Source organism: Odocoileus virginianus, chromosome 6, assembly GCF_023699985.2.
Source record: "Odocoileus virginianus isolate 20LAN1187 ecotype Illinois chromosome 6, Ovbor_1.2, whole genome shotgun sequence".
NCBI lineage: Eukaryota > Metazoa > Chordata > Mammalia > Artiodactyla > Cervidae > Odocoileus > Odocoileus virginianus.
The window spans coordinates 66,085,346-66,100,014 of NC_069679.1; the positions used below are offsets into that span (position 1 = coordinate 66,085,346).

The 14,669-nt window shown below is 33.1% G+C and overlaps 1 protein-coding gene across 18 annotated transcripts in view; it reads left to right on the plus strand.

Moving 5' to 3' along the window:
• The window catches only part of GPHN (gephyrin), a 520,258-nt gene that overhangs the window by 213,790 nt on the left and 291,799 nt on the right, over window positions 1–14,669 (plus strand). For all 18 annotated transcript variants that reach the window (XM_070469503.1, XM_070469504.1, XM_070469505.1 and 15 more), the window contains one exon: window positions 3,868–3,960. In XM_070469503.1, coding sequence (XP_070325604.1) covers window positions 3,868–3,960 — 93 coding nt within the window. The remainder of the gene's footprint in view (window positions 1–3,867; window positions 3,961–14,669) is intronic.

A 14,669-nucleotide genomic window follows, 5' to 3' on the forward strand; every position in this document is an offset into this window, starting at 1 on the left:
CTCTGGGAGAAGGCGAGGGTGGGATGTTTCAGGAGAACAGCATTGAAACATGTATATTATCTAGGGTGAAACAGATCACCAGCCTTGGTTGGGTGCATGAGACAAGTGCTCGGGCCTGGTGCACTGGGAAGACCCAGAGGGATCGGGTGGAGAGGGAGGTGGGAGGGGGGACTGGGATGGGGAGTACATGTAAATCCATGGCTAATTCATATCAATGTATAACAAAAACTACTGTAATGATGTAAAGTAATTAGCCTCCAACTAATAAAAATTAAAAAAAAAAAAAAAGAACAAAAAAAAAAAAAAAGAAGGCTGACTGCCAAAGAATTGATGCTTTTGAATTGTGGTGCTGGAGAAGACTCTTGAGAGTCCTGTGGACTACAAGGAGATCAAACCAGACAGTCCTTAAGGAAATCAACCCTGAATATTCTTTGGAAGGACTGATGCTGAAGCCAACACTGCAATACTTTAGCCATCTGATGTGAAGAGCTGGCCATTGGAAATAACCCTGATGTTGGGAAAGATTGGAAAGTGAAAGTGAAAGTTGCTCAGTTGTGTCCGATTCTTTGCAACCCATGGACTATGGAATTCTCCAGGCCAGAATACTGGAGTGGGTATTCTTTCTCTTCTCCAGGAAATCTTCCCACCCCAGGGGTCGAACCCAGATCTCCTGCATCGTAGGCATATTCTTTACCAGTGAGCCACTAGGGAAGCCCATGTTAGGAAAGATTGGAGGCAAAAGGAAAACGGGATGGCAGAGGATGAGATGGTTAGATGGTATTACTGACTCAGTGGACATGAATTTGAGCAAATTACAGAAGAGAGTGGAGAACAGAGGAGCCTGCATGCTGTGGTTCATGTAGTCACAAAAAGTTGGACACCAATTAGTGACTGAACAACAGATTACTCAGATTCAGATTAGTTCCCTGATTTAGTGTGCGTTTGTTCCTGGAACATTCAGACTGGTCACAGAGATTTCACAGCTCGTTTCATTTGTTTCTCTCAGCAGCTGCTTTTAAGATGAAAAAAATCATTTCTTTCAATTTACATCTCTCTTGATTTGAAGTTACTAGTGAGAATTTTTATTATTTTGATCACCATTATGACTTTTGGGAACACGAACAGAATTGTGAGTCTCAGCCTGTCTCAAACACATTTTATTTCTGTCATTAACCACATCTTTTGAGATTTATGACATAAAGCTATATGTTTTTTCCCATATGATCATTGCTGGTGGAAGTTTTCTCCTCTAGTTTTTACTCTTTTTGTTTGTTTTTGTTAGATATGGAGAGGCAGAAATTCTTTGATGCAGCTCGATTCTACTATGGTAACCTGTAAGTTTAAGGCAGTAAGTTTTTAAAGAAACACCTTTTCCGTAATAGAAAATAATCATTAAAAATAGAAAATGCCTTCAGCTTCAATTTTGCAGCAGCTGCAGAGAAATTTTTCATAATGATGGTTAATGTAGAAATCCTCAATGACTTCTGCCTGGTAGTAGCCAAATATTAAAGTATACTTCAAAATGAAAGGTATTTTTTAGGTGCAGAGAAAAATGTGACGATATAAATCACTTTCAGGTGATCTAACATGATAGAAGAAAAGATTCACGATCTTCTGAGTAGTACATGGTTAGAAAGCATGGTTTAGTCCAGTTTAATGTGCAAGTAGCATTTTCGAGGAGTTTTTCTAAAAATGCAAATCTTAAAAAATAAATAAAATAAAAATGCAAATCTTGAATCAGTAGGTTTTGGTTGGGACCTGAGATTCTATGTTTTTAGCAAGCTCTCAGCGAAACAGGTGGTACTTTTAGTAGCAAAATTCTTCACAACTGCAGACTCAGAGCAACTCTAACTAAAACCCTTTAGGCCAGAGATTATAGCTTATTCATCTTGCAAACCTGTTATCTAATAAAGTGCCTGAATAAAAGTATGCCCTGAAATATTATTTTGTTAAATAAATGAATTGATATGTTAAATAAATAAATCACTACTAGATGCCTGGAATATCTGTATTCTCTGTTAATGATTGACAAGGAACCCTTCTGTTTTGGAGACCATTTGCATGAATGATAAGATTGCTAGTTTCTCTTAAAAAATCCAAAGTCCTAATAAAATTTTTGCTTAGTTGAAACTGTTGTACATCACACAGCTACTTTGGGCAACAAAATATTACTTTTCAAATACTTGAACATATTCTTAACTGGTTCTCAGTTTGGTTGTACACTGGAATGATGGGTATTTTTGCTTTTTTAATTCTCAAATAAACACTTTGATTTATGAAAGTACCACATAATCACCTTTATTTCAATAACCATTGATAATTTGTGTGTGAGCTTTCTTCAGAACAAAATTATAACTATATCAGGGGTGTGAGTGAGAATAGGAAAAAAATCATTTAAAAATCTTGAGTTGTCCTTCTGAATAATTATCCTGCATTCTGTGTTACCAGTGAATTTGAGAACTGAGAGCACTGTATGTTACATATAAGTATCAGCCTTACTTATTTACTTACACATATACACACGTATGTGTATGTATGTCAGCCTGCTAGGGCTCCCCTGGTGGCTCAGACAGTAGAGTCTGCCTGCAATGCAGGAAACTCGCCTTTCATCCCTGAGTCAGGAAGAGTCCCTGGAGAAGAGAATGGCTCCCCACTCCAGTATTTGTGCCTGGAGAGTTCCATGGACAGAGAAGCCTGGGGGCTACAGTCCATGGGATCACAGAGTCAGACACGACTGAGCAACTAGCACTTAATCAGCGTATTACTGGTGTTTCACATCTGATTATCAGCACATAAATGATATAATTGTATTATTAAATTGTGGACCTGGATTGTATAAAGGAAATGAAACAGTAAAATACCAAAGCAAGTATTTAATTACAATTTAAATGAGCAGTTCATAGTTAAAATGTAGGATAGATGAATAGAACTAGCAATAGAAAGAGAGATCCTCTATAGCAGAGATCCTTGTCCTATTCTTTACAAAATTAGGTAACTTTGAGTAAATTATTTAACTACATTGCCCTTCAGTTGTCTTACCTGTAAATTGAAGAGCAAATCTACCAAGGTCTCTACCAACTGCAAAACTTTGTGGTGTGTAATCTGAACTAAGGGTCATAGTGTTGGTGTGGGGGAAAAAATAACTTTAAGCAATCATTTATTCCTACACCTTTCCTTTAGGGCAACTATGTAAAATAAATTCTGAAAAATGTAAAACTTTCCTAAACAACTTGAAACTAGCCAAAAGAAAAAAAAAATATTGAGTCAATCACAGGCAGAATATAGAGGAACATGTCTTGATGGTCCAACAGATCTAAGTTTAAATTCTAAATATTTCCCCTTCTAGTTTGTGAGCCCATGAGCAAGTACATTTCTTGATCTCTGAGTCCATTAATGAAAAAAAAATAACAAAAAAAGAATGAGTCTGTTTCCTTAAATGTAAAATTGAAGTGTGAATATTTACCTGACAGGATTGCTATACTTATTAAATAGTGAGATCATTTAATTAACACACAGTGCTCAATTTTTAAAAACCTAATATATTTTGAATGGTTGAAGACATCTTTAGACATCCTATTTAAAGACATAATGAGCCTTAATTATAAAATATTTATGCTGTTTACTGTGTTTCATTTACTTTCAAGAATTCGATGATTGAATATTCATTTTCTATGATCAGTAAAATAAATACCCCAAACTGCAGTGTCTTTTGGTTAATAGTGGGACTGTTCCATGAATTGTGCTTCAGATTTTTCTCATGAGTGTTCAATCTGTTTCCTCACTGAATACAAAGTATTCCAGTATGTGGATGTTTTGAGTAGGCAAGCAAATCCTTCTACATGTGACAATATTATTATTTTCTTTCAGGAAACCCTGATAGATTGGTGTGATGAAAAGGAACTTAATTTGATATTAACAACTGGAGGAACAGGGTTTGCACCACGAGATGTCACTCCAGAGGTGAGATAGTATATACTTTTCTGATATTCAAGAAGTAGACTATTCATGTTATTTTTAATCCTTTTAATTATTTTTGTATGGCTTTTGTAATTTTGCTAGACAGAAACGACACCTGTGGTTCTAAGAATGTGAACATTTTGCAGTGGTTGAATATTTACATTTTTTTTAAAAAGTTTCTTGACTTCTTTTCTTTTGACTTAAACTAGATATTATCTAAAATGAGGAAGATTGAACTGGTCCAGAAGGTAATCTTGCATTTGTGGTATGTGGTCTGTGGTATTGGCTGAATTTCAGGCATATATTGCTAAAGGAAGTGATAGCAGAACTCTGACTTAGCATGGCATATGATCTGATGTGCTGTGTTAATGTAATTCAAAATATATCTGATTCCTTTTTTCTTTAGATACCCTTGTTTTGGTCTCAAGTAGAATGACTGTAATAGCATTTTTATACCAATTTTATAGTATTTGATGAGAAAGTTATATATTCCATAATTTTAAATGTGAATTTAAATGCAGAATTTAATAAGCCAAGAAGCAAAATTAGTATCTAGGCTATGTCTTAAGAATCACCTTCAACCTTGCATGGGAAAAAAAAAAAGTTAGGGAAAGAATGAAGAATAAACAGCACTCAGTGATAGAAGGGGAAAAGTCTTTCTTTCTTTTTAAAGCAGCCATAAACTTCAGCTGTAATTTTAGAGTCATGTGCAGACTTATATTCATACTTAGACATTGTTGTGCTCACTTTCCAAAAAGTGTTTCTTGGCTGAATTTCAACTTACTGTTAGCTGTTTTGTTTTCTTTTTTTTTTTTAATTTTCAAGTCAGTATCCCATTGTGTCTACTGACTTATTCACAGCAAGATATTTTTGCTCTGTACCTATTAAATAATTGTTGTCCCACTTACTCTAATATAGGAGTTTTCAAACTTTAACCTGTACCCCCACCAAAGGTAATACGTTGCTGCATCTTGCCCACAGTGTTTCTGATTCAGTAAATCTGCAGCGGGTCCCAAGACTTTGTGTTTCTGGTACGGCCCCTGGTAATGCACATGTTGCTGGCCGATAACCATGCTTCCAGACTTTGGGTAACACTGCTCTAGTATGTGAAAATGTAAATTGTTTTAACAGATTGTAAAATAATTTATGTTTTTCTATGTAAAAATCACAGAAATTTTGTAAATAGGCTTATAAATATAATGGTTTTGTTTTTAAAGCTATCAGAATAGAGTCGTATTGGAAGATTGTTAGCTTTCAGTACTTAAAAAAGGTGGGAGGGGGTTTTCAGGATGGGGGCACATGTACACCCATGACTGATTCATGTCAATGTGTGGCAAAAACCACTACAATATTATAAAGTAATTAGCCTCCAGCTAAAATAAATAAATAATTTTCTTAAAAAAAAAAAAGAAAAAAAAAAGAAGTCATTCTTACATAGCTCTTGAGTCCTTAGGGGAAATGATCCTTTGGCCAATTTTTTCATTTCTTTTAAACTGTGAGGCTAACTTAAAAAGATAAAATTCGAGGTAAGCCATCTCCTCTAGAGGTGTGTTTATGCTTTGTTTGTGAGAAAGTCACCTACGTATGTGAAGACCTTAATTTTTGAAGTTTGAGTGTTGTGTTAAGTGTTTTAAGTAAATGACTTTGGTTTTATATAGCCCTTTTGTTTATGTAATGGTTTGATATTTTCATAATATTATTTTTATATCATAAAAGTAGAAAAAAGTTACCATAGAATTCATTCATAACCAGTTAACAGTATTATTTTTAATTGTGAGAAAATAATTTGCATCACAAAGTATTTTGTATTCCCTAGAGTTTCAAGTTTATTCCAGAACACTAGGTTGCAAATTCACACTTTTAAATTCTGGCTCTGCTACATATGACGCGGTGAGCATAGACTAGTCATTAAACCATTCTGTGCCCAGTTTCCAGTAAAGTGTGGGAAATGAGAGTGCCTGTCTACCAGGGTAGCTGTGAGGATTCAATGAGAACTATTTTTGCTAAGAATACGAAAAACTATTTTTATCTTTTAGTTAATAAAGTAATTTTTATTAGTTACTACATAACTACCAAAGTGGACAAATTTGTGGTATTTTTTATATATATCAAATGGACAAAAACAGTCAAATACTGAAGTATTATCCATGCGGTCTTTGTGATCTTGGTAAATTTTTAAATCTTTTGATGTAGTAAGCTTCATATTTTATCTTTTCTTTCTCGATATAAACCAGAGGTCTTGAAATTCTATCATTCTGGCATCGATTTAGCCCCCAACTTTTTTTTTTTTTTTTTTGCTGTTGACAAGAGTCTGTGTCTTTCCATTACCTTGTATATGGCATTATATCAGAAATTGAGAGATCCTTTATTATTCATTGAAGTTTTTCAGAAAACCCTAGAGATGCTCTTATATTTGTATATGCCTATAGCAGTTGCTGGCTAAAATTTGTATTAGGGTTGTTTTCAATGAGTTTAAAATACATGTAGTTATGTCTTCCCTAATACCTGTTTTTGAAAGCAAGTGACTTACCTGATTGTAAATATCTTGATCTTTAATGGATTTACTGTATTTCATATTTTTATACACACACACACACACACACACACACAAATATACACATACCCAAAAAGTATGGTTATCTACAGCAAAAGTCCATAGCACTGTTAAGCCTTTGAAAAATAAGTGTAAAAGCCATCTGACCACTCAAAAATAATTCTACTAATTTCTTCTAATCTTTAAATAGTTGCAATTCTTATAATATCTAAAACATAGCACTGGAATGTCAGCTAGTAATCCTGAAATATAATTTTGTGCCTGTAATAATATAGTTACTTGTCTTTATCTTATTTGTCTTAGATAATTGTGCCTAAAAAGGTTAACATATTGATAAACCACATGTGCCTATATACAACTGTTTGCAAATCTTTTTAAATAGAATCAGAAGTTATTGACGGAAAACACAAATATTAGTGATAAGGGTAAAATAATATAAAATTTCTTCCTTAAGTCAGTAATTGTCAGTAATTAGTTTGATCTACAGACACAAAGTACAAATTGTTTGTGGGTTGTTTAAAAAAAAAAGGGACGGTGAAAAATACTAAGTTGAATGATTAAAATAAAGCAATCTAAAGTTATTGTCACTGGATATGAACCTTAGAGAAAATGAAAAGTTAATAGACTTATCCAGATCTATTAACAGAAAAATGGAATAGCAACTTGAGTAAAGTGTATCTTATTTATATATTTTATAGGAATAAGGCAGTCAGAATTGACTTTTCTAAATTATGAATTTGTTTCTGCTTTTTGGCACCATATCTTAGAATGTGGTTCATCTGATAGTCACATGCCTGCTGGTCCCCTCCCTTCCTCTAAACATGAGATATTATCAAAGCTTACATCTAGTAACATAATAATCCCTACTGTACAACTTTTTAGAGTTTTATTTGATGTAAAAAGCTTATTTTTTGGTAATAGATTGTGTTTTCTGTGAACTGATAAAGGTTGGATAATCTGTTGACATTGGTGAAATGCGAGTAATAGAATTTTATAGTTATATAGAACATAAGAACTCATTGGTATACAAAGTATTATATCTTCATGTTCCACTGTCACTTAAAAGTTTATATATCCAATATAGGTATTATTACATAAAGAATTTTTCATTATTCTTAAAAAGTAAAAGTATAATTAAGGATGTATAAGTGAGGTAAAGTGAAGGTCTTTTAGAATTAAAGTCTAGAAGACAATAAAAGATTAAGCAACATTTATTTTAAAAGGAACATCTATATGATTACAAAGAAATGTTTGATATTATGTTTTGGTAAATTAGAAAATATTACACTATTTAATATTTGTTAGGTAAAATTAAGTTTTAGCACTTTCATAGTGCTAAGCTAAACCAGAGTAAAGGATTGTATAGTAATATATTATGATTATGAATTAAAGGGTTAAATAAAATCCTAGCATGCATCTTAAATCTCATTTATTTATTCATTTATCAGATTTTTTATTTTTAATCCTTAATATGTGTCTGATGCCATGCTGGGTGCTGGAGTTAAAAAATGAGTAAGACATGATCCCTATTCTCAACTCAGTCTATCCATGGGTCAGCAAACTATGGCCTATAGGCCAAATTCAGCCTATTGTATTTTTTTGTATGACTCATGAACTAAGAGCATATTTTGATTTCTTTCAGTCACTTAATGAAAAGTCATTAAGTGACTGAAAGAAATCTAAAGGAAAATGATATTTTGTGACATATGAGAGCCATTTGAAATTTGGATTTCAGTTTCCATAAGTGAAATTTTATTGGAACATAGCCACACTCCTTCATTGACCTATTGCCTGTGGCTACAATAGCAGAAGAGAATAGTTGAATGAAAATCAATTAGGCCTGCAAAGCCTAAAATATTTACTGTCTGATCCTTTGCAGAAAAAGTTTCCCACCTCTGGTCTGTTAGATGAAAAATAGTCATCTTTATTCATGTTTTTAGCAGACTTTTTAAATTTATTTTTACCATTTGTTCTTTAGTAATTTGAAATGATGTTGAGTTTTATTTCTTAAATATTTAATCTTGGAAGGAGCAAGGAAAGAACACTTTTCTTCCACAGTAAAGTGTATTGCCCCATTGTCTCAGTAGACAATATAGAATAATAAAAATCAAAGATCCCTCATATAAATAATATATAAAATTTTGAAGTTTCAAAATTGATCAAATTATTGGATTTGTTAAACATTGTTTCACTCTTAAATATTTTTCTTAGTAGTACCTCCTAAAAAGTGTCCTGATCAAATTTGTCATTATGAAGTAATCAGACAAAAGACAGAATTACAAAATGTCAGGGAATTATAAATTTGATGTAAAAGATATTCATTTAAAAGGGTTTTTGTGGTTCATTTTGGAAGTGAAGAGGCATCTCACAATGACTAACTCTGACAGTGATAAAATAATCTGGTACAAAGGATGAATTTCTAGGAAAAGATTATGAACGTCACAACACATATTTTGTTTATAGCTTAAAATGTTTATGTTTATTTGGAACAGATTGCTATCTAAGCCTTTCTACAAGTATTTATATATTTCATAACTTTAGGTGTGAGTATACTATAACAGCTATCATTGTATGTGGTCATTAATCATTTCTTACATTGTAATGCTTATAAAATAAGAATACTGTGTAAATAAAAGGAAAGAGGCATAATTGACCTGTTACTGAGTTAATTATTCTTAATTTGCTACTCGTGAAAATTTACATTTAAAAGTACCACCTTATAGTTAATACTGAAATTTTAAAGATCAGAAGAACTCTTTTACATTATAGCAGAAGCATAGCAAAACATCTGTCCAATAATTTCTGTTTTTGAAAGAAAATTTTATCACTATTGCAGGTCATTTAAATTATATAGTTGCTTTCAAGTGCATATCAATATTCTCTAGAAGAGATTATTTCCCTTAAATATCATATACTGATACTGTAAAACTGTATGAATATTTATTTTGTAATTCTAAAATTGTTATGACTAAATAAAGTACCTATCATACATGGTAAAACTAAGAGTAACCATATTGTAATAAAATTTTGAGATTAAAATTTTTCTGTATAAATAGGATAACTAAACAATATGAAATTGGTAAGAAAGCAGACTACTAGAAACTTATACTGGAAAATTTAAAAACCAGATTCAATAAAATATACTGTCCCTTTATAGTCAAATAAGGTTATATTTTATGGTTTTTGAAGGATCTCTTTTTCTTATTTTTTTGAAATAGTTCTGGACGTGGGAATTATATTTTCATGTCTTACCTTTGTCTAAATATGTTGGGATGTAATGTACCTTTCTCATATGATATATAATACTAACACTGTAGAGTCAGACAGACCTGAATTTGAATCTTACTTCTACCACTAACTAATTATGAAATTAAAGCAAATTAAACTGTTCAAACTTCAGTTTACTCATCCACTCAGTTAGCTAATACATACCTCTCCAGGTTGTTTCTTCTAATAATTGAGATAATAAAAATAGTCAATGATAGTAATTAGTGCTATGACACATAGCACTTACTATGTGTCAGGACCTATTTTAAACTCATTTAATTTTAACTCGTTTAGTCTTCAAAGCAACCATATGAGGCAGGTACTAACTAATGTTATATCTATTTTATTTATTTATTTATTTTAAACTCTTTTTTTTTCCCATTTATTTTTATTAGTTGGAGGCTAATTACTTTACATCATTACAGTAGTTTTTGTCATACATTGAAATGAATTAGCCATGGATTTACATGTATTCCCCATCCCAGTCCCCCCTCCCAATATCTATTTTAAATATGGAGAAACTGGGACAAATCAATCAATTGACTTGCCCAGGGTTATCCAAACTAGTAAGTGACAATAATGCATGTAAAAGGATCTCGTGTAAAGCCTGGCATCTTTATAGATCCTCATTAAATGTCCTTTTTTTCCTTTACCTTTTTCTTCCACATTTAATTAATAATTTTACCTATTACCTCTAATATGATAATCCCAAGTATTTCTGCTGCTAATCATTGTACTCTGATACCTGTTGTTCACTATTAACATACCTGATGGATATGTCTAAAAATTAAGAATGTTAGTCAACATTTTCCCACCACTAATTTAGGACATGGGCAAATGAATGAGAATAAGAATGTCTATAGTTTATATTATATGTGGATTATGAGTGATTGCATTAAGTACCTCTCCTGATATCCTGTCTGAATGTATTTATTTTGTTCCTCTGTGAGTTTAAAATTTTTGGAATATGGCTTGAAGTGGCCCAAATATGTAGCATTCAGGATAGTTGTTAGTCCTTTTTATCTAGAGTCTGTATTTACTGTGCATTATCCAATTTTGAGTAGTATATATCTTAGAGCTTGGGCGCATTGATGACCTACCAGTTTGCTAAAAAAACACTTAGAGTCTTTGTTCAATTTAACAAGTATTTACCAAGCATCTTGGGCTTTATTGAATAAACGCTAAAATACTTGTATTCCTAAAATAGTCACCTGAAAAATCAAAGTGATATAAACTTAGTACCAGAAATGTTCAGCCAATTTAGACCAAAAAAATTCTTTAAAGGGAAAGATTAAGAGAGAAGTGAGCAATCAGTGAAATATTTGTACAAGTAGAATTTAAGCTAAAATTAAAGGAGAGAAATAGAACTTAGATTCAGAGAGAAGACATTACCAATGGGAGTAAGAAAGAAAGGGAAATGTATGATCAAGCTATGAGAAAGATAAAATTAAGAAAATCTTCCTGGCTAGAGCAGAGGATTCACTTTACAAAGAAGGATGGATAAACTGGAACTATGTTATTTTAATCTCTTTCTTAGAACAGCAAAATTCGTACTATCTCTGGAGATGAAAAACAGCAACAGAGATTCCTTAGAAGCCAAAATTCATAGGACAACTATCAACAAATACATGCCATAAAATTATGTCATCGAGGCTTTCTAAAAGTAGATCCTTTTGAAAACTGGCACTTACTCAAATGTACATTCCCCAATAAGACTAACATCAGTATTTTTGAAGATTGTTTCTATGCCCTGGTTTTTGTTTTGTTTTTTGAAGTCCTGATGTAAGCTACAAACCTAATACCATTATTTGTATGTAAAATTTAAACTGCTGTGAAGCACCAAGTTCCAGTTTTGTCGTTCAGAAACCTTTTCAGTCAATACTTATAATCCAGGGTTTCCCAGATGGTGCCAGTGGTAAAGAACCCTCCTGCCAATGCTGGAGACCTAAGAGACTCAGGTTGAATCCCTGGGTCCAGAAGATCCCCTGGAGAAGGAAATGGTAACCCACTCTAGCATTTTTGCCTGGAAAATCCATGGACAGAGGAGCTTGGCAAGCTGCGGTCCAGCAGGCCACAAAGAGTTGGATACGACTGAACAACTTAGCACATAGCGTGTATCTGATAATTAAGACATTGAGAAATTTTTTTATCACAGATTTTTGCCAGTGCTGTGCCTTATCCTTGAGTTGGCCTAATGTTTTATATAAAAGTACTATATAATAATAGAGAAATCACCGTATGTCAAAGTTTGAGGAAAATTCAAAAGCCATTGTGTTAAAAGTCCTAACATGACCCTTTTATCATTCCCAGCCCTTGTGTGAATACCTCAATTGCATATTCTTTCATGTGAGAGTCCCTTGTTTGTGTAATTCTAATTACTTGAAAGTCCAGATATGCCCTCTTACCCAAGACGTTTACCCTCTGTTTTATTTATACATTAAAAGGAAAAGCTCCTTAGTATAATTAGCCCAGTTTAAAAGTAACTGGTATAAATAACATTAGACCATTTAGATGATTAGAGCAATAGGTGACGTTGCATTTAAAAATCCTGTTGTTAGGCCCCTATTCCACATAGCAACACTGCAGAGTGAAGTGAACATTGCTTTTTAAGGTGAGGATTTAGGAATTTCAAGCATAAGGCAAAAAGAAACATTTCATATATGAAGAACCCATAAATGAAATCCTGTCTTCGTTTTTCCCATAAGTACATTTCTTAATTGCATGCTTACTCTGCATCAGAATGTGTTCTCAGCTTTTAGGGGGTCCTAATGGGGGAAAGAGATCAATATCAGTAAGCATACGAGTACAAATATACTTTTTATGGTTAAATTCTATGTCTAATTAAAGCTTTCACTAGAAAAGTAGTGTTGCTCTTATAACTGTTTGTGAGGCAGCATAACATAGTGGTTAATAGCTCAGACTACTTGAATTTGAATCCTAGATTCACCTCTTACTAGCGTGTAACCTTTCACAACTTGCTTTACTCAGTTTTCTTATGTGTAAAATGGAGAAAATAAGAGTACCTACCTCATAGGGTACTTATATTATGTGGGTTAATGTAAGTAAAACACCAAAAGCAACATTTGTTTACTACACAAATATTTCCTATTATTATCAATAATCTAAATCAAAAGAACTTTAGCTTACAAAGTAAGAAGATAATGTTTGAGTAAGTATTGAAAGAATTTTTCTCTGGGGAAAAAATCGAGCAAGATAGGACCTAGGTATACATAGAATAGTTGTGGAAAAGGAAAAAGCAGCAGAGATGACATGCTAAATGTTTATTTTTACCTTGAATTTATCAGAGAAATAAAACCTTGAAATCAGTGTTCCAACTCACCATTTTATAATCTACTCACATAAAATGAACAGAGGCTGGCATACCAGGATAGTTCTATAAAATATATGCTAAGACATTGACAAGAAAACATCATTAAATATTTAGCAAATATTAATATAAAATACTAAAAGTGTGTTTATCTAGAGAAATAGTTTCAGGAATGATGATTTCAGAAATTTCCTTTCTTATTGTCTGAAATCAAGAATGTGAATTCATCTTCCTTTATTAGATCTTCATCCATGAAACAGACTTAATGTCGCTTTTCAGACAAAATGTAATATGATGACTTACATCTGTCAAGTCTTCTGAGCTTCTTAGAATTATATAACTGAATTAGAGCAGAATATGGAGAAGGCCATGGCAGCCCACTCCGGTACTCTTGTCTGGAAAATCCCATGGACGGAGGAGCATGGTAGGCTGTAGTCCATGGAGTCACTATGAGTCGGGCATGACTAAGCGACTTCACTTTGACTTTTCACTTTCACGCATTGGAGATGGAAATGGCAACCCACTCCAGTGTTCTTCCCTGGAGAATCCCAGGGACGGTGGAGCCTGGTGGGCTGCCGTCTATGGGGTCGCACAGAGTCGGACACGACTGAAGCGACTTAGCACCAGTAGCAGCAGCAGGGTAGAATATCTGTGACTTGGTGTTATTGCCATGCCTAAAAGGAAACTGGCAGGGAGTAAGAAAATGGACTCAAATAACTAAATAAATTTTTGCAATTATTCTGGTAATTTTACGAGTATTATTTCCTCATACTGGAACTTGGGAAGACCATGGCTGCTATTAAAGACTGGCAGGCGAATATCCAACAGAGGGAGTAACCATTTCAGAAAACCTTAATAACAGGCACACAACTGAGAATTTACAGGAAGAATCCAAGTTCCTTTAAAAGGTGCTGAGAAGATAGAAGCAGTAAAGTTGTTGGAAGTATGACATTTGAGAATGAATTGTTACCAGTTTCTCAGAGAGAGAGAAACAGACATCAAATATCAAAGGCAACAATGCAGAAGAAGCAATTGATTGTGCTGGAAGGACCAATTAATAAGAGACAATATATTATAATGTTCTGTGAAGATAGCATTATAGTGATGAATGTCATTAGGGTAATTTAAGTGTTTGTCCCCCACCTCTTCACTCCTTCCTATAAGTTTGATTGCAGCATATGATATGTTACTCTTGCATGTAATAATCCTCAGGGTGAAACTTTATAAGAGGAGAAGAAAGGTCAGTTTTTATTAGAAGGTGATTTTCAATAGTTTAAAAATTTTTTTTAATGCTTTTAAATGCTTTTCTACAAATTTGAAGCAATGACAAAATAACTTAGTTTTGAATATTGTATAAAAATGGGACTTCCCTGGTGGTCCAGTGGTTAAGACTCCCCACTTCCAATGCAGGGGGCACGGATTAGATCCTTGTTCGGGGAACTAAGACCCCACATGCTGTGCAGCATGGCCATAAAAAAATGCGATCTTATCATAATGTTTCTCACACTCTCAAAGATTCAACACTGTAATTTATAGGAGACCTAAATTATAAAAGAGGACACT